General features: G+C 44.5%; 1 protein-coding gene across 3 annotated transcripts in view; it reads left to right on the top strand.

Annotated features, from left to right (window-relative positions):
* Positions 1-19,358, top strand: part of nfatc3a (nuclear factor of activated T cells 3a) — a 62,200-nt gene extending 42,842 nt beyond the window's left edge. For all 3 annotated transcript variants that reach the window (XM_053864516.1, XM_053864514.1, XM_053864515.1), the window contains exons 7-10: positions 1,670-1,725; positions 1,798-1,924; positions 4,619-5,689; positions 16,811-19,358. In XM_053864516.1, the coding sequence (XP_053720491.1) occupies positions 1,670-1,725; positions 1,798-1,924; positions 4,619-5,689; positions 16,811-16,881 (1,325 nt within the window). In that variant the 3' untranslated portion in view covers positions 16,882-19,358. The remainder of the gene's footprint in view (positions 1-1,669; positions 1,726-1,797; positions 1,925-4,618; positions 5,690-16,810) is intronic.
* The last annotated feature ends 550 nt before the right edge of the window (positions 19,359-19,908 follow it).

Raw genomic sequence — 19,908 nt, 5'->3', positions numbered from 1 at the left:
TAGCGAGTTTAATTCTCCCCGTTGTCGTCACGGTTTTCCTGCCCTGACGGTGGTTTGGACTTTTAACCAGACTTTACTGAAGAAACAATGTTTTGCATCGCGATCGGAAGCTTTTTACTACTGCTTTTCTTCATTTCTTATGCTCCAAAATGGGATGCAAAGATTTACACCTGGCTTTCACCAGAGCTTTAGCAGCGCTACTGTTATGAAAGGTAGATTTAGACACCCGAGGTTTGTTTACATCCTGTAACTGTGTAGCTGGACAGTGGTCAGTGGGATATGAAATACGACTAGATTCATTCCACAAGTTCCTTAAGAGTCGGCCCCAAAGAGGACTTAGTGAGTTACAGTTTTGTTTGTCAATCACTGCCAGAGAGTAAACTAAAAAGTACCATGGTGATTCAAAGACTCATGTAAGTCTCAAGGCTAATACAACAAACCTAAACAAAGCAGCTTTAAGTCTTTGTTTACTGTAAAAGATTTTGGTTACACCTGAGCTTGGGAACACATATTAACCACCAATGAGCTTATAAATAGCCTATTAACTGGTAATAGTGAGTAATTACAGTTGTTGTTTAGAGTGAACTTTCAGTGACCATTCCTGGGCAAAATATGGTCAGGATGAGCAAGATGCAAATCAGTACTTTATCATGACTACTTACCGGCTAATATGTTGCTAATGCCTGTATAAATAAGTCGTTAATTTATGGTCGTATATGTTCCCTAATCTAAAGCAACACTTTAAACCCGATTTTTCGAAGTGGATGTGAGCGATGATTGTTTAGGTGTGTGATTATTGAAGTGCTCCCCAACATTAGTGTGTCAAGGGCCCCCTTCTTTTAATGCCGTTGGACCGAGTTTGTTGGTTTTTGGAGGGGGAGTGAAAGAGGAATTATGGGCACAGTGTTTGCATAAAGTGGCAATGTAAATCAATTCTGTTTGGACAAAGGAGTGCTCGTGTGCGTGTCTAGCTTGTGTTTTTAGACACAGCTGCGCTGACATAATTCCGAGGGCCACTGTAAAGACATGCTTACATGCTGCCACTGTCGCGGCAGCTAAAGCTGGAGCGAGGCATCAGCGACAATGCACACACTCACAACCGCTGCTTTGTTGTGTTGCCGCCTCCGGCACTTAGGTGTGACCTTCTTTTTCTTCTCAGAGTTGCTTTGTGCGGGCGTGGAATGAGGTTCTTGTTGGTGCTTGTTGTCGTGTGGATCGTGTGGGGCCCCTCGCTCGTGGCTTGTCAACAAGCCGCGCCGCATTAATGCGCCGCTTAGCTGTCGAGACGAGAGAAAAGCTGTTGTCTTTTCTGGGGAATGGAGAGAAAATTCCATCAGCTGATGAATGGAAGCTGAGTACCTACTTCTTAGACTATATAGGGGTCACCTGACCTCACGGTAGCCCAGGCGAGCTCCTCCGTTCTCAAGTGGAGTCATTTTATTCTTGCACCTTAGTTTGTGTGGCTCCTATTGTGTCGTCATCTATGACCACAAAGTCAAGCACACAATCTTACTGCCATGACACGTACGTCTGACCAACTATAGATAGACGTCTGGACCTATCTAAAGGCCATGTCTGCTACATGTTTGAAGTCTGTTTTTCCTCTTTCTGAATCCTTTACCGACTCTTGATGAGTGAGATGAATTGACCATCTTTTGTTGTGTCGTAGATGGGAGGCCGCAGTGGGAGGTGGAAGCCAAAATAATTCGTGAGAAAACTCAAGGAGTAAGTGTCGTGTTCATGATCTAATGTAGCCACGTGTTGCCGTCTGTGCTGACCGACGTTTGCTGTCTGCAGTCGTGCATCGTGGTGGAGGTCCCCCCCTACCACAGCAAGAGTGTGGGCTCTGCCGTGCAGGTGCAGTTCTACGTCTGCAATGGCAAGAGGAAAAGGAGCCAGTCCCAGCGCTTCACGTACCTCTCAGGTGAGACCTCTCTGCACGATGAAAATTCCGGACGATAGAGCACACTGGTATATAAGCCGAACCCACAAAACCTAAGAAGGAATATTCAGCACAGTGGTGCTGTCTGCGCTGTAGAAAGCTCAGTGGTGGACCTGACTTAAAAATGCATCACTTCTAAACTAGTTTTGAAAACAGGGTCCAGCATCGAGACTGACTCATGAAACAAACTCAGTGTTCTGAACTTAAACTCCTCACATCTTTAACTGCTCATCAGTTTGATGTGACATGGCTCAATATTTTGGCAGCATGGTGCTCTTTAGCCTGTAAAAATCCATATATTTGCAGTGTCTCCGGATATTATTTATTTTAGTTTGTTGAAATCATATATTTTAATCTATTTCTTTCTTTCTTTGTCACTTTTTTAATAATAATACTGACACTCCGCAACATTCAGGGTCTCACTGTCGATAATGACAAATGAGCTTCGACAGCAGAGCAGGTTGTCAACATGCTTCTTCTCATCTTCAACTAAAGGGGCTTGGTTTACCCTGTGTCTCCCTTTATCGCCCTGAAAAAGCTCTTTTGTGGTTTTCGGGGGAGCTCATCTGCACACCTGCCAACTGCTGAGTTTTCTTGTCCAACTGTTTACTTGCATGTTTAGTGAAGCGATGTCAGTGCTGTGGCGTTGAACAACAAATGACAAGAAAGGGTTTTGACTTTGATGAACGCTGCTCCCCTGAGTTTGACTTCCCATTTCGAAAAGTTATGTCAGAAGTTTCTAAAAACTTGAAATGGCTGAAAGTGAAAGTGAAAAAGAGACTCATGAAAGATGGAAATTTCCCTGCTGAGGGACAACAAGAGAAGAGGTTCTGTCTCATCATTGCATGTTTGTAATCTAATATCAGACGCAGGGCTTGTAGCAAAAGTACTGTGCCAACACACAGTCCAGTCCTCTTCGGGGAAGCCTTGACTGTTGAGTCGCAGCTGCTCTGCTAAGAGGCTCTGACGGATGCCCCATTAATGGCAACCAATGTTTTCCTAACTAGATGCAACAGGAATGGCAGCAGCCGACCTAATAAGTGATGAACCACCAGCACATACATCAGAGGGACTTGTGCTGACTCCTGACCACTGCCAATATCTTTTTTCCTCAAGTCAGTTCTAACTTAATTCAATCTCAAGTTAGAGTTCAGGAACATTTGGTCTTTGACTGCCACTTTTATCATGCGCCAACATGCTGCTGCTCTCAACAAGTTGCTCTCATATTTCTCATGTCCGGGATAAACACAACTTGTTCTTCATCATCTTGTTCTGCCTTTTGTTCTTCTACTTCGTACTGTTTATTTTCTACTGCTATAATCTTATTTTCTATGAATGCTTCTTCATTGTTTCTTTTTCCCTCTTCTAGTTGTTGTTATTCTGTGTCTTCTGCTCTCTGACTGCTCTGTTCTTCATCTTCTTTCTTTCTTTTTCTTCACGTCTTTCTTCATCCTGTTTCATTCTTCTTTTTATTTTTTAGCTTATCCTTCCTCTTTTCCATTTGTTGATGTTCTTCATCATTTTCATCCCATCTCTATCTATTTTGCATCATCTTGATCTTCTTCTACTGCTCCTCTGTCTCCTTATTCTTATTCTACATCTTGTTATTTGTCCCGCCTACTTTTCTGCTCGTACCTTCTTCTTCAAGTGTCTGAGCACATTTCAGCCACCCAGTTTAAATTGAGAATTGCATGTTCAAGGGTCTTTTATAGATTAATGACATCCTTATTTATTATCATTTTGTATTTTTTCATGTCCCTGAATAAAGTGTTAAGATAAGTGAAGGAATATTTGTGAAGCAAACTAAGGTCATTTTTAAACTAACCATTTAGTCATCAACTTCAGAAAGACAGAATAGTATTTGTAAAAAATGTATTTGCATTTTGTTACGGTCAGGAAACAACGTTGGGGGGAAATTTAAGCAGTGGACGATCCGATACGAACATCAGCAGTTTGTCATGTGTTCAGCTTGACTGTCCTGTCCAACTCAAATAATACCAACTTGACTGCAGTTCAGTTTAAACCACATCTCTTTATTTCATTTCCAGAGTCCAGTTGCTCACACTTCTGACCAAAACTCTGAATCTCAGTCCTAACACGGGTCTTAAGAGATCACGCTGGTTTCATCCGACGCTCTGATCTGCGCTGGAGGGCATTCATCTCCTCCTTCCGTCTAGATTTTCACATGATGGCACCCAGACTGACAACATATGCTCTCCCTCGACGGATAAAAATAAAACTCAGTGTCACACGGCGCCAGATCGGTAAATAGGTTAGCGGCGACTGCAACCGGGCCAGGAGCTGTCGGGGTGAAGGAAACGACCCCGTTCACCATCTTAATGTCACGCGCTCTCTCGTCTGGAACCCAACCGGTTTCACAACCTTTACACTCTTCGAGATGCTGTGGTTCAGGTTCCGCTGAAACACATTTCATCTTTCAAACCACGAGCGTGGGCCGAATGTTGATTAAACTCTGCTTCAAAAGTTGTTTTTTTTAAATGCACATCATTAAGAGAGATGGTTTGGAGCCAAATATTACTCAAAAAAAGCTTGTCATTTTCTTGTGTTTGTTGCTGAGAACTTCAGATAGACAGATAAAAAACAAAAAGGTAGTATATACAAAAATATATATACAAAAATGTATATATATATTCATACTGCTGTGTCTGTCCTCAGTGATGGTGAAACAGGAGCACAGAGATGAGCTGGACCTCCCCTCGGTTCCTCCTCTGTCCATGCCGCTGACCCACGCTGCTAATCTGGTGCGCACCCAGCTACCTTCTCCTGAGCAGGGCCACCCATCGGACAGCCTTCTGTCCAGCTCCCCTCACGGCATGGGCATGGGCTCCGGAGCTGCCCTGATGCCCCTGCAGGCCCCCTGCCCCTCCCTGGGCGCCCCATCCTTTCAGCACCTGCCTCACCTCCAGGGCCGCGGTCTGCATCAGCCTCCCGCCGACTGCCACATGACGTTCCATCCCGGCTCCGCCGCGGGCCCCCCTTCCGCCCCCTCCCGACCCACCTACCAGCCTATGCAACACAGCCAGAGTCACAGTCACAGTCTGGCCTTCAACGGTCAGACCAGCCATCCGGCTCCGTGCTACGAGAGGATCCCGCTCCACCAGAGCCACAGCTCCCCAGCGCTCCCCCTTGGCATGGGGGTGATGTACTCCTCATCCCCTAGCTCCTCACCGTCCACTCCCTCTTCAACCCCCAACCCGATTGTGGGGTCTCCTCAGAACCAGCAGTCCATGCTGGCCCCGTCCTCTCCGCACCTCCACGCACTTGGGGGCTACCACTGCACCCCAAATCCGTCTTCTGGTGGCCACCCACATGTGGGGCAGCACTCTTCGCAACTGCAGAGGGCGATGGGCTACCACCCGGTCAGCCAAAGATCTGCGTCCTGCCCCACACCGTCCAGCGCCCCTCCAGCCCACATGATCCCCTCCCCGCACTCGGGACCCTCGTCCCCTCAGCTCCACTCGCTGGCCTACCAGTCACCCACCTCATCCTCACCCACAAGCAGTCCTCTGGGGGCACTGCAGCAGCACTCAGGACAGCTGTCCCCGCAGGCCACCAGTCCCTCAGTGACCAGCCTGTCGCCCACTGCAGCAGGACCTCTGGTGCACCCCCTCAGCCCACAGAGACCCTTCTCTTCAGAGGGGGAGAGACTGACCATCAAACAGGAGCCGGAGGACAAGGAGCCCACCTTTCGCTCTATCGGCTTGCAGGACATCACGCTGGACGATGGTGAGTCCCCTGAATTTCTCCTTTTGACAATCTCAGAATTGGAGCCGTGAAGAATGTGAATCACGAATGGTCAGATTAGCTTGTATTTGGTTATGTCACATGATCCAGAGGGACATCTGTTCCACGCTGAGATGCCGAATCCTCCGTGTCTGATAAGACCGATCGCGTTTCAGCCGTCACGAGTGGCAAACACGGGTTCGCAACTGTGACTTGGCCGTGTTGGATAACACGGACACAATAAGACTGGCCACAATAGGATCAGATTAGGAGACTAATTGAAACGGCTAAGCTGCCGTTTCTGTGGCAACAGTTGGGAGATTATAACACTTTGAATTTTGGGCTTCTGGGAATGGAGCTGCGTCACTCTCTGGTGTGCATGTGTGCGTGTCCCTGCTCTACTTCGGATGCTCATGAGAACCCTGGGCCTGGCGGCGAAGAAACATCAGCGCGGTGTTTCTTTGTTTCAGATTCACGTCCAAATGTTTGGAGTTAATAAACAGCCCGCTGAGTCCGCTGCAGCGGAGTGCGATGTTGTGTGCTAGCAAGGGTCAAGCTAATTAACACCGCGCTGGTGTCAATAATGTCATGTGTGAAACTCGCAACTACTGAGGGTCATTAACACACAGCATGTATGCGTGCGCACACACAGGGGTTGTTGTTGAGAAGCACACAACCCAAATGTGCACCCACAATCACAAGTGAGTTACTCCTGAACACACAAGCTTGACACAAAGAAGCGGACAATATAAACGCATCCAGACATCAACAAACGGAGAACACACGATGAGAAACATGCAGAGACCTGTAGCTATAAACAAACCCGTCACAGAGATAAAGATCAGATTATGTGGCACAGTGTTAAAATACAAGCACAAAACTCTAGAATACCCAAAGGATGGAAAGATACACAATCACGAAAGATGCACAAACTGACTCTAAGTCACTGCTGCAAGGACACATTGCTGTAGCCAACACAGCTTAGCTAACAGACACAACACGAAGATGTAACTAGAATGAAAGACATGCACACACATGACACAGAGATGCAAACAAATGCCCACACAAACTACTGAGGTAGACCTCTACACACACGCGTCGGACACACAATCCTGCAGAGATGAAGAAATAAAACTACTGTATGGTGTTGACAAATCTGCACACTTAAAACGACAGAAGACGCACAGACATGTAAATCATGCATACAGAGCGACAAAGAGGAGATGAAGGTGTGAACATATGCACATGGTCGTGACGCACACTGGACCTGTGTGACAGCCTCACACACACATGTACTCATGTTTCCAGCTCATCTGTGTGTGTTATAGATGCAGACAATATTTGACTGGGATTTGTTAATGTTGCTGACACACAAGCGGACGTGTGTGTGTGTGTGTGTGTGCTCTCTCTTCTCCAAGTGTGAGAAGTTCAGAGTGACACGCTTCAGCTGGAATCACGACCCCCCCCCCTCAAACCCTCACCCCCCTTTTTTGAGCTGGCATCTAAAAATAGCTTTCTGTGTCAGGCGGCTCTGTAGGCCATGTTTTGAAGTCTGCCGCTCGTCCAGATCCACTTTTTAAGAGGTCGCCACACAGAACCCAGTCGGCCCAGCTACAGCACCAATCCAAACACCAGTGCAGATAAAAAGAGTTGACTTTTCAAACGAAGAAAACCACCCATGGAGTTACTCTGCAAATGTTTGTTTAAGCTTGTTGATACGCACAAATACATCTGAGCGAATGTTGTACGTGTACAGCGATGATCCCCCGATTTAAACATGATAGTCCAGCAGAGAGTGTGAAGACAACTAAGTTACAGACTAAACTTTTCATCCCTTCATTGACGGCTTAATAATCCTGTGGAAAAAGTGTATGTTCCTGCTTATCTGTTGGTAACCTCCACCCTGCCTGCACTCTCTTCTTCGCCATCTTACATCTCTCTCTCTCTAGATAATTCACTCCAGATACTGGACTTGTTTTCACTCCCTCATTTCCTCTCTTCCTCCTCTTCCCTCATTCAGACAGACATATATTCTCCCTAGCCTCTACTCTCCTTCCTCATCTCTCCTGTGTACCTCCACCTCCTCATGAGTCTCACTAGCAATCACAATACACAGTCGGTGTCGTCATAAATGTATGTTCCTATTTTGGCAATGGAAGTGGCTCCTAGCTCTATTTAGACCTGTGAGAGAATGTTGGTTTGGAACACAAAAGTTTTCAGCGCAAAATATGTTGAGCTGGTTTTCAAACCATGGACTTCAGTTCCTAAGTTCTGATTCTGTTCTGACACTTATTCATGTAATAAGTACGGTGGCCCCGAAGGGCAAAAGAAAAGTATGACCACAAACCAAAAAGCACATTTACAAACATGGAATCACAATTACATAAATGGAATTGCAATCACAAAACCAAAATTGCAACTGTTGTTGTGCAATTTGTCTAAGCAACAACAGGCTTTGCAGGTTCCCCCCTTCCTGCGGTTTGCATCAAAGTTGTCGCAATTCCGTTTTTGTAATTGTGTTTCTGTTTTGGGGGTTGCGATTTTGTTTTTGTAATTACGATTCTGTTTTTGTAAATGCGCTTTTTGGTTTGCAGTTGTATTTTTCTTTTGTGTTTGTCGTTTGCCCTTCGGGGCCACCGTAAATAAGCGTCCGGGATCCTTCTTTCATCCACCAGTGTGAGTTGTCACTGATAAAATTCACATGGCCTGACAAACAACTGTACTCCGCCATAATTCCATTGACAAAATGCACACGCTATTTAAAAACTCAAAACCAGTCTGTATCATTTGCAAACATCGTGGTCTTAGGTATGTTTTATCTGATGTTTATAAAGAGTGGAGTGGAATGACTCATTTATCTCTAGTGAAATATGCTTGATGTGTGGGGCCAGCGGCTGGGGACACCCTGGAGGCATCTCCTGTCCATCACAGGGCACATTCGAATGATTTGTCAAACTCTGAAGAAAGCTCAGTGAGTCGTAGGTGTCATTCAAGTTCAACACAAACCGAACTGTTGTGTTTCAGCTGGTCAGAACTGTTTTAGCTAATGTTCCTTACTGTTTCAGTTTGACATTTAGCAAAATAAAACAGGTAACGTAGCATCATTTGCAGCGTCACATCAGTCAGGCTCAGCACCCAGGCCTGCAGAGAAGGCCCTGGAGGTCCTCCACTGTAAAACGACTGGGGTTGGTAGGCAGATGGCCTTTGACGCACGCTAGAGGTGTGTGTTTGTGTGTGCTGATATATTGTCTTTGTGGGCTTCATAATGTGGAGTGTGTTTGTGTGTGCGTGCGAGAGAGAGAGACCCAGGAGGTGAGAGGACAGACTGACGAGACAGATGGATCGACAAGTTCAGCGTCCAAACCGCCACAGGGTCACTCCGCTGAGACATGGTGCTCGAATATCTCCTTAAATTCACTGCAGTGATGTCATGCTAACGGCTGCTACTGTCAAAAAAAAGAGGAGTATTTTTGATTCCTGACTCAGGTTTCATGTTCTGCTGGGAATCATTTAGACCAAGGTCAAACTTTTCATCGGAATCTTTCCCCTCTTGGAGAAGCAGAGAGTTTAGTTATGACCTGCTCCTGAGGTGGTTTGACCTGGTCATCTGTCTGAGCGACTCTGAAGTGAGTGAATTTAGATGGCTAAAGCTAGCACAACTCATATAGCAACATTCTGAATTTCCTGTTTCACAAGTTGTCACAAGCACTTGAGTAGACAGGGGTGTTCAGAGAAGGGAGCCCTCAGGTGGAGGCCAAGCTCACCACGTGTATTAAACCTTATCCCTTCCTGAGGGCTTTCGATCCACGGGTTTGTGGTTAAAGTAGATGAGTAGAGTGATCAGGTGACAAGACATTTATCTACTCGAATCAAAATGATCCAGATGTGTACCACACAACAAGAACAAGACAATCATTTCTGTCAAAAAAAAAGAAAGTGATAGTTAATTGTCAGTGTCAAAAGACATTTATTCACCGTTATCAGCAAGGACAGTAACTAGGTGTGTTAGTGAGCGAGTGTGTGTGTTCACGTCGGGCTGGTCCTTTGTTTGCCCCGTCAAATGCTCAGCTGCCTCAGACTGTGTGTGCAAGGCTTTGAGGGTTAAAAATAGTCTGAAGTCTGCTGCCTGGACTGTTTGAAAGACACACTGACACATTAACAACACACTGACACACACACACACACACACAGCTCGCCTGAAGACCACGTGGTGGTCAGGTCTCCCACTCCTGGAGATGAAATATTGCTGCGAGGCCCAAGCTAACCGCTTCATTTGAACCTCAGAGGAGTCATTTCTCGTGGAAAGAAGGTTCACTTCAGCCTTTGATCATGTCCTGATACCGCAGAGATAAATTCTTTAATACCACAAAGACACGACTACATCAGATACACTGAACTTGGGAAGGAACATACTGCAACAGTTCCTAACAGAAACAGTCATTTAGACACTGTGTTACAGCCAGAGCGCGTGCTCAAAACAAGCCAAGCAACTTCTGCTTCACTCCTTGCTATATACATTAAACCTAGTAATAATCATCTCATTTGATCTTTCATTCGGTCCAAAAATCGTCACTCACTTGTACTGCCAGTCATGAGAGAGAGTCAAAATACCGGTCTACACATGGAAACAGTATCTGTACAAATGGATACAGAACTTGAAATTGCGCTCAGTAACTTTTCCGTAGCGCTGAAGGATCATTTCTTCAGCTCGACAATGTCAACCAACATGTTACCTTGTTGTTTCTTGACTAGTGGGATGTTGTGATGCTTCTCTGAATCCACTTTTTTGCAACCCACCTCCCCAAAAAATCTGGGTTACCTATTGTAACCACAGTTCTACGAATATGTACCTAGCCGTCTAACGGCTTTCACTATTGGTTCATCCACATCGAGGCAACGGCCTTCGCTGTGGTTTTTAACCAATAAAGGACAAAGAACTGATGTACTGGTCAGTTTACCTCAGTCGCAGGTACAGAATGTGTCTGTGCTGCCACCCTCTGGTGACGTTATGATGCAGTTCCGCACTGGCATTTTTAATGTTTTCGTTATTAATTGATACTCAAAAAGAATGTTTCAAAAGCAATATTTACTACCCATTTAGGACAAGACGAACCGTCTGCATTAATCAGGCTCAGAGAATTTGTCGCTTGTTGATGTCAAATCCTTTTTTCTTTTTCATAAATGAAAGTTACATACATGTATGTCAACCTGAGATGAACCTTGTGAAAGTTATTCTCAACATGGTCGAGGAGGAACATGAGCTGACTGGCTGAAACATTAATTCATGTACATTAGATGAATTAAAAAAAAAGTACTTGTTTATTCTGTCAGCATGTTTGGGGGTTAAAATTTCCGTCAATTTGAACTGTCATTTAAAAAAAAATTGGGGGCAAAAAAAGAAATAATAAATCCAAGAGCAGTACCTACAGTCATAGCATGATGGCATCAGAAAGCGTCAACCCTGACCAAATTTGTAGGCCTTTTATTTATTTATTTTTTAATATCATTGTTTCATATGTAGTAAAGGCTCTTTAATGTTAATTTGAGGGTGTCATTTAATGATAAAAAGGAACAAAATAAAATACAAACTATAAATCAATCAGTCACAATTTGTGATTGAATGATGTGCGAGATGGACAGTGGACTGTGGGAGGAAACTGGAGTTCCCACACACTACAGGCTCACAGGTTCATGACACACATGCACCTCCTTTCTCTCAGAGTTGTGTCTTTCAGTCAGCAGAGCCGCTGACGTGTCTGGAGTCGATGAATCACTTGTTGTGATGCATCTTCTGGGTTTCTCTCTGAATTCACCTGACTGGCTTATTTCTGAGAGGAAACTGGAGAGAAAACGTTGCTCGCCTGCAGCGTCCGTAAACCCACCAGAGCTCTCGACTCTTGATTAAGACCACAGTAAACAATGGAAGGAACCGCGCGGCTCGTGAGAGACGATGGCAAACATTTGTGGCTCCTTCTGAGCTCAGTGATTTCAATGGAAACGGACTTTGTGTGTCATTTTTCCATCCCATTAAGGACTTCGGGGTGTAATGCAGAAGGCTTGGCTCTGGCGACAGCTGGGCTTCGGAGGAAGCGACAACCGCCAAGACATCTTCCAGCTAGCTCCAGAGAAACACACGGAATAGACCTTATTGAATCTCCACATGCGAAGTGGAGACGCCATGCTTTTAAATCATCAAAATGAACAGCGGATTTGGCCGCGCTCCGTAAGCTCCGGAGCTTCTGCCGGCCTCTGAGTGGAAAGTGAAATTCGTCAGCACGACTCTCACGGTCCACAGGCCAGGACTTGACCGCGGTGCAGTTGCTGTATTCAAATGAGAGCGAGTGGCACTCGCTGATGGGGGTGACTCATTTTAATGTGACGCTGTTGACGGGGAAGATGTTAGTGAGAGATCAGTGAACTGTGTGTGGAAGGCACATTTGCTCAATAGTTCAGCAAAGTTGTTGATGTGGACGGGATTCATGGGTGAAACTGGGAGTAGAGAACCATGTACCTGCAGCGGCGCCACTCTATACAGCAATCGTCTGTTCCTTCTCTGGAGCCACCTCACACACAGCACAACATCTGCTCTGCTAACTCCCGTTCCACCGTGGCTGGTGTTCAGGCTGAGTGAATGAAGAGAACAACTTCCTGTTTCTCGTGTTGAGAAGCTGTAACACATAACATATTTTTGAGTTTGTAATCATCACCTTCCCACACCTTTTCTTTTCATCTTCTTCCTCCTCAACCTTCTTCACCTTCAACTTTTATCCTCCTCCAAGGTCACACCTATCCTCGCCATCTCCACATTCATCCATGAAGCTCATTGGCTGACTTCCTCTTCTTCCATCTCCAACAGTCTTCACCCATCCAAGCCACCTGACCTCCCAAACGTGTTCTCTAAAGTCAGATGAAAAGATACGAGACTCTAAATATCTTCCATCTGATTGATGCGCTGTGTTCCATTTGTGGTCAGAAATCAAATTTAGCGAGGAGAAGAGTGAATAGTGTTATGAAGTTAAAGGCCATTTGGAAAGTGGGACGCCGCCTGAGTCATAACTTGCTAATACTCTATGATATTGAGGCTATGAAGAGCCTGTGAATTAGTAAGTATGATAATCATCTTCAAGCTGACAGTGAACAGTGGACAGTGAATGTTGAACAAAAGAATGAAAGTACATGAACATGGTTTGATGTTATAAAGTATATTTGAAACAGTACCATGACAAGCATGCAGTATATCTGGAAAGGTAAAAGTGACGTGAATCTAATCTTAGAATTTGAGGAAACAAATTCCGAGCTATGAGAAGTGATCATAAATGTGCAGTGAATGTCTGTGGAACTGAGGAGCTCGTGGGCCAGTGTGGTGCTATTCAAGGTCCCTGTCTGGACCCGAGCCGCCACTTGCTCCAATGCCACTCGGCCCAGGATGACCGGACGTCTTTGCTGACCGTTGTCTGCCCTCGTCTCTGACTGGAGAAGTGTGCTTGTGGTGTTGGCAGGCGAAGTGAGTCAGCTGGTGTCCTGGTTCTGATCACACGGTCCTGCAGAGAGCCAGGATCGAGGGGGGCGCTCACTGATCCGGCCTGGAGATCATCGACAGTCTGGTCCTGCCGGTGAAGCCTCGGTGGCCGCGGTTCTGTGAATCACTTATTGTCAGATGAAGTGGGAAACCCGCTGATGAATCACTGAGAGCTCTGTGATGGTCTGGCCAAAGCTCCTTCACCCCCCGAGCGTGAGTCAGGAGGGGCCTTTGAGTGAGGAGCAGTCGCTCACCGCTCTCACGTTCTCTCCTCGTCTGAGGACCCGTGGCGTCTTCTGCACCTGCAGGTGGACGTGATGAGGAACGTTCATGTCGGGAACTTCTTAAATGTGTCACAGAGATTCATGGGGACGATTAGTCACTTTCCATCTGACCAGAGTGGAGTGTGTGAATGTCAGTCAGACCTCACTTTTGCATGATGGAAATCATTGCTGCTCAAGGTGGAGCTACAAAGTCAGTGGCTGCAGCGCCCTCATGTCAGAACCAGCCCAATATAAAGGTCCAGTTTTACATTTGTCTGGTCCCTTCTGCTGCCCTGAGCTCACAGACACGCACTCATATACCACTGCTGCGGCTACTACACAGTCATAAAGAAATCTGCCCTTTAAACACGGTGGCTTTTTCTGACTTGAACCGATCAAAGTCTTGTCTTTTGTCAAACACGTTTGACAATTCATTGTTCGTAACAATGGTTCGGTAACACCGTATCCATTGTAACGACACATTGTAACAACACATTTTCAGTGGTGTGTCTTGGTAACAACACAAGGCATCGCTAGTATGTTCAGTTACGACACATTATTGAGGAATGACATGTTTGCTATCGACAAGGTTAGTATCGGCTCATTTCAGAACAATATATTGGATTAATTAGTCGCACAATAACATGCGTCTCGTTCTTTGATACAAGCTGTTGTTGTAGCATCAATGAAATATGTTGTAATGAGACACTGTGTGATGGTATGCATTTTGTAGTCTTATGATAAAGAAACAAAACACGTAGTGAGGCTGTAGTGTGTACTCACGTATGTGTGACTGTGCCTCAGACCGTCACATGGTAATAACACATTGTGTCTTTAACACACTGTAATAACAAGGAATCAAGGTGTAATAGCATGGAACTCAAAGTAATGACATGTAACTAGACTATGTGTAATTCATGTGTTTTAACATGGAGAAACAGCTCATTTCTTAGTGTAGTTTTGTCACATACAAATTAGACAAAATGTGTGTTGTTTATCTGTTGTGTGTGGTGAGACTCGCTGCTGTTCGTTTGGAAACAAGGGTCAGACGAATGTGTGTTCTAGTTTGGCTCTTCATGATGAGTGTTTGTGACTTAATATTTGTGAGATATATTCATGTCTTTCTGCAAAAGAGCTGTAGAGGTTTGTGTGTGAAAGTGGAAGGAGTGGGCGCAGCTGGGTGTCCAACCAATCATCTGGCAGCTCAACTTCTCGATTTCCGATTTAGTTTTTAGCAAACAAAGCAGAGGCAGAAATGTTTCTGTTTCACTGTGAAAACGAAAATTTGGATTCCTGCTAGTTGGCCAGAGACGAGTGAGTCAGGAGAGTGGAACAGCAGCAGCATGTCGGTGTATATTTGGGCGGGAGACCCCCTGACAGTCATCTGTAGAGGATCTCCCTCCTGCTGAGACATTTAGAGACTCGAGTACTACGAGCGCACGCAGCACTGAATCATCCCTGCTCTGCTCTGTCGTCAGCCATCACACTCCGTCTGAGAGGAGGAGAGTCGCTGCCACTCTGTCACTGGCAGCGCCACTTACTTCACTCCTCTCAAACTATAAGGTTTTTCGGACAGACAGCAGTATGCCGATGAGACGATGGTGACGGGATGTGGAAAAGAAAAATATATTTATTATATATATTTATTACAATTTGAGATAATAGTGGAATTTTCTCTTTCAATGTTATGAATTTATTTTAAAATATCAATAAATATTAAATAATGAATATATAAATAATCAGAAAAAAATGTCTTAAATAAAAAAGTCTTCATGCAAATATATGAATCAAAATAATATATATGTATCTGTATGTTTATATGAAATCAAAATATATGAAACAGAATATATGAAATAGAGTGACATGATCTATCATCAAGTACAAGCTCTGATTATTGTTAGTTCACAACTAAAGACAACAAAAGAATCAATGAAACAAAATAATCAGATTGTGTTTGTGACATTTAATAATTTTTAATAATATTGCTAAAATGTGTTGTCCTGTTTAAAGCAAATGCAAACTATATATATATATATATATATATATATATATATATATATATATATATATATATATACTATACTATACTATATACACATATATATATATATAAATGCTAAGTAGTCTAAAAAAATCATAGTAACAGTTTTGATAATAATAAAAATTGGTTTAACAGGTGGGTGTAATGTTTTTGGCTGATCATATGTTCGTTATTATGCAAACAAGGACATGATTTCTTCAGCAGCCAGTCTTTGTGTGTGTGTGTGTGTGTGCGTGTTTGTGTGTGTGTGTGTGTTTGAGAGTGTGAACATGGGAAAGGAAGCGCCTCCCACGCGAACAGGATGAAGTGAGTGACAGCGAGCAGACGAACGAAAAACACAACATAAATCCACGTTCGAACGTCACACAAGAAACTTCATGAGTTGCTTGTGAGATGAAGTGAAGCCTGTGGAACTGTTTTAAAGTTGAATGTTCAGTTTGATGGAGGGGACGGTCTGTTGCCTCGGCGACTCCATTGATCCCAATGATCATTGTATTCATTTGTCTATGTTGTCTCATGTTTTTGTGTCAAGTTAGCTGACCGTAATTCTTTATTTGTTTTTGTGAGTTTATTGTTGTGGATGGTAAGAATTCATTTTCATCTTATACTTTTATTTATAGGTATACGTTTATTTATATTATAAAATTATTTTTATCAAGTCAGTTGAGTCTTATCTGGAGTCTTTTCATGGATCTTGTTTATTTTTCCATGAGTTAAACTTATAGTTAGCTGCTGGAGTGAACGTCACAAAAATTATGTGCATATAAGTGATGTGGTGAAATAAGCAGGTGGATCCTTTATATTGATATCATGACCAGGTCGTGATATGCACTTATTGACAGTGGTGGTCATAATCTTTATTTACGAGTTCTAATTTTGCTTATGAATGTCGACGCAGAACTCTAAATCAGAGTTTCTCATTCTGGAAGGGTGTCTCCTCCACCCCTGTGCTGCTCGTGGCGTCTGAACTAGAGTTATTTATTTTGAATTTGGGAGCGTAACGGATCGCACAAGCTTAACGTCTGATGGTGTCACGATCGACGTCACTTTCTGTTGGATGTAAAATGCCTGTGACTCAAAGGTCGGAAGCTGAGTCACCCGAATCGTTTCTCTCATTTGCTGTTGGAGTGATGGTGACCTTTGACCGGCCCCCCTCTCTGACAGTTTGGTGTGTGACAATATCGCCCTCTCCTGGTCGCTAACTTGAAACTATACTCAAATTCTACATTAAATGAGCTGTTGTGTAGATGCAAAGCTGGAGTTGTGTACACTGACTCACACACGGCTCTCTGTCCTCACAGTCAACGAGATCATCGGCAGAGACATGTCCCAGACGCCCGGCTCCCACGGACGCTCACCGGCACAGTCGTAGCTCACGACTCGCTCCGGCCTCACCACTCACATCGGACTCGCCGCAGACGGACGTCTCCTCACCCTCAGCTGAGGAATCAGGATGTCTGAGGCACCTGGAGCTGTTTCGGTCCCAAGCTTTCCGAGTCGAGTTCACAAAACTCCCACACTGCAGCACAACTCAACATTTCTGGACCGGTTCTGTTTCTCTGGTTACTATGACAATGCTACTCTACTGCAGGGCTGCACAACATCTGGAACACAACTGAGATCAGCTTCTGGAGAACCTCGAAACAGATGAAAGACTGGCGCCACCCACTGACTAAAACTTGCTAACGCAGAAGACAACACAAATGTACACACACCCCATCTGCATTCTGAAACACACATAGGTCCTTGTACAACATTGTAACACACCGGTAACGGTGGACACACAAGTCCATGCAAAACACACACACCAAGCTGCACACAACACAGACACACAATGCCCTTTCACTTGTTTTTATAGACACAAACACAAAGCTAAACACACAAACGCACAATTGGTTCAGTTTTGCTGGTGGTAACACGTTACAAGCCACACTCGGTTCTGGTTTAAAGGTCACTTAAAGCACGGTACCAGAGGCTCAACAAGTCCCTGACACCGAGCCGGATGGACGGATTCGTCCCCAATTTCATCCATGCAATAATTCACCCAATCTCCCTGGGGCCCTTGAGTGCCTTCGAAACTGGCCAGCGAATTTGAATCACCACTTAGGAAGTAGCGTTTCAAACACAGATCAGTTTCAAGTTGACCTGAGGAGGTTCAGTTCCCACGAGGCAGCAATAAGTGACTGGAGGAGCCGAGGCTGGTTCCTGCTCTAACTTTGTGCGCAGACGAGTCATTGCGGCGAGTGTTTGACAATGGCGCTCCTGCGAATCCGAGTCGAGGAGCGTGGCTTTTTGTTTTTGTTCTTGTTGACGATTTTCAGTCACTTTCCAGGTGAAAATGATTCTGCTATGCATTCACACGTCTGCCTGATGCCTTGAACTCGACACAAGCTGGCGCTGTTGCTGAGGGGTTAGTAACACTGTCACCGTGGCTACACTCCAGTCCAGACGCCTCATGAATGAGTGACTTGAGAATGAGCCCGTCATTTAACAGTGTTAAGACTTGTGACACCATTAGTTCCGACGCTTGCATCAGAAGCACACAACAGCGTAACAACAGAACAGTGGTTGAGCTCAGATGTAACAGTAAAGTATCGACCCTGTAGTCAATGTGTGTTATTAAAGTGTAGTTACACATTGCATTGTAGCTGATGTTACTTGACTTGACTACATCATCAAGTTGGCGTAATAACCGCTTAATAACTCACTTGTGATGTCACATGACACGAGTGAAACAACACTGAAGTAAAAACAGAGTGATACCATGTGAATGTGTGTATTTCCACACTTGTCCAGTTAAAGGACGCTTCCAAGTCAAGTCTCGTCCAAAGCCTTTTCACATAACTGTTAAGGCTCAGTAAGAGAGATCAACTGAAATCATTTCCGTCGTGGATCCGTCGCTTGAGGCTGCACTAGTGGCTTGACGTTGTGATGACGTTGAGCTAACATGCTAATGACGGCCTGCTCCACGATACACACCATCTTACTTTCATCTGTTATTACTGGCTGCATCATCGTGAAATATGGACGACAACACACTCGTGTGTAACCGGAGCAGCTCACACATCCATGAGGCGACAGACGTTGTGATGTTGCCGTGACAGGGTTAATAACGGCCTTCAAGTCCAGTGTTATGCTTCATAAAAATTCTATAAGAAAAGACCTTGATGCCTCTAGATCTAGATTTGTTGTAGACGCTTGATTCTGTGTTGTAGCTCAGTCCATCTGCCTTGTCATTCTGTGTCTGTCTGTGTTGTCACACTTGTGTATCTCGGCTATGCAACAGTAGCAGCAGCACATAACTGAAAGCTGGATTGGTGAAGTTCTCCAGGTCCACACGGCGAGCGGCTGAAGAGTGGCTTGTGTGGAGCTTCAGGATGCCTTATGTGTCTCGACTAAAGACTTGTCAGGAGCCACTGACCGTCGGTAACTGTTCAAACGTGTGTGTGTGAGTGTTGTTTTGGGGCGTCTAGTTTTCAGCAGCTTGGGGAACTCCAAACTAAACCAGCAGTTTTCTGTCACAACCAAAGAGCGAACAACGGGTTCACACTATTTTTGATACTCGGAAGTGGATGTCATTCCTACGGGCACACACAGACACACACACTCACGTACACAGACATTGCATATTAGGTACACACACACACACGTATGAATGAAATGTTTTGTAAATGTAAAGGGAAATGCAGGTTTAGCTGATGTTTACCGAGCCTTGTATTGTTGTACATTTTGTATGTTAAATATTTTGTAATTTTTAAGACTGCAGTGCTTTTATGAAATTATTCAAAGGGAGAACCTTCATGATACTGTAGCTTCAACGTAGTGGACATCAATAAAAGTGGAAAATGCTGCTGGTCTCGTGAGTGGTTTTTGTCACGTGGGTCGAAGTTGACTTCTGAAGCTCTGAGTTTGCGTCGTCGTGTCCATCTGTGCCAAGACATCGCCAATCGAACACTGATGAAGCATTTAGTTCATCATACATCTCAAAATGAATGTTTTCCCAATGATTTAAAACCGAATCTACTGAATGGAATTGAAGAAAGTATCCCAGTCGTTATCTACATTGAATGCAATATCTGACGTAACATTATGACCACAGCAACTGATGGATAGTAACCATTTATCAAGGACATTTGAAATTAATAAACGGTTTGAATCAAAGTGTCATATGTCTCCCCCGCACAACGGTTGGATCACATCATCAAAACAATAATTATGCAATAGTTTCCTGAACGCAACAGTTATGCGGCGACCATCCGAGGAATATGGCGTCACTTACGGACTTTTTTTTTTTAAATACACCAGGGCAGCAAGTTCTTTTTAACGCAGACAATACGCCATAGACGTGTTTCTATTAACAAAATGAGTTTACGACCAAATTTTAAGTTTACTTTACAAC

The sequence above is a fragment of the Synchiropus splendidus genome, chromosome 5, assembly GCF_027744825.2.
Source record: "Synchiropus splendidus isolate RoL2022-P1 chromosome 5, RoL_Sspl_1.0, whole genome shotgun sequence".
Classification (NCBI taxonomy): domain Eukaryota; kingdom Metazoa; phylum Chordata; class Actinopteri; order Syngnathiformes; family Callionymidae; genus Synchiropus; species Synchiropus splendidus.
This window is presented reverse-complemented; position numbering and strand designations above follow the sequence as displayed.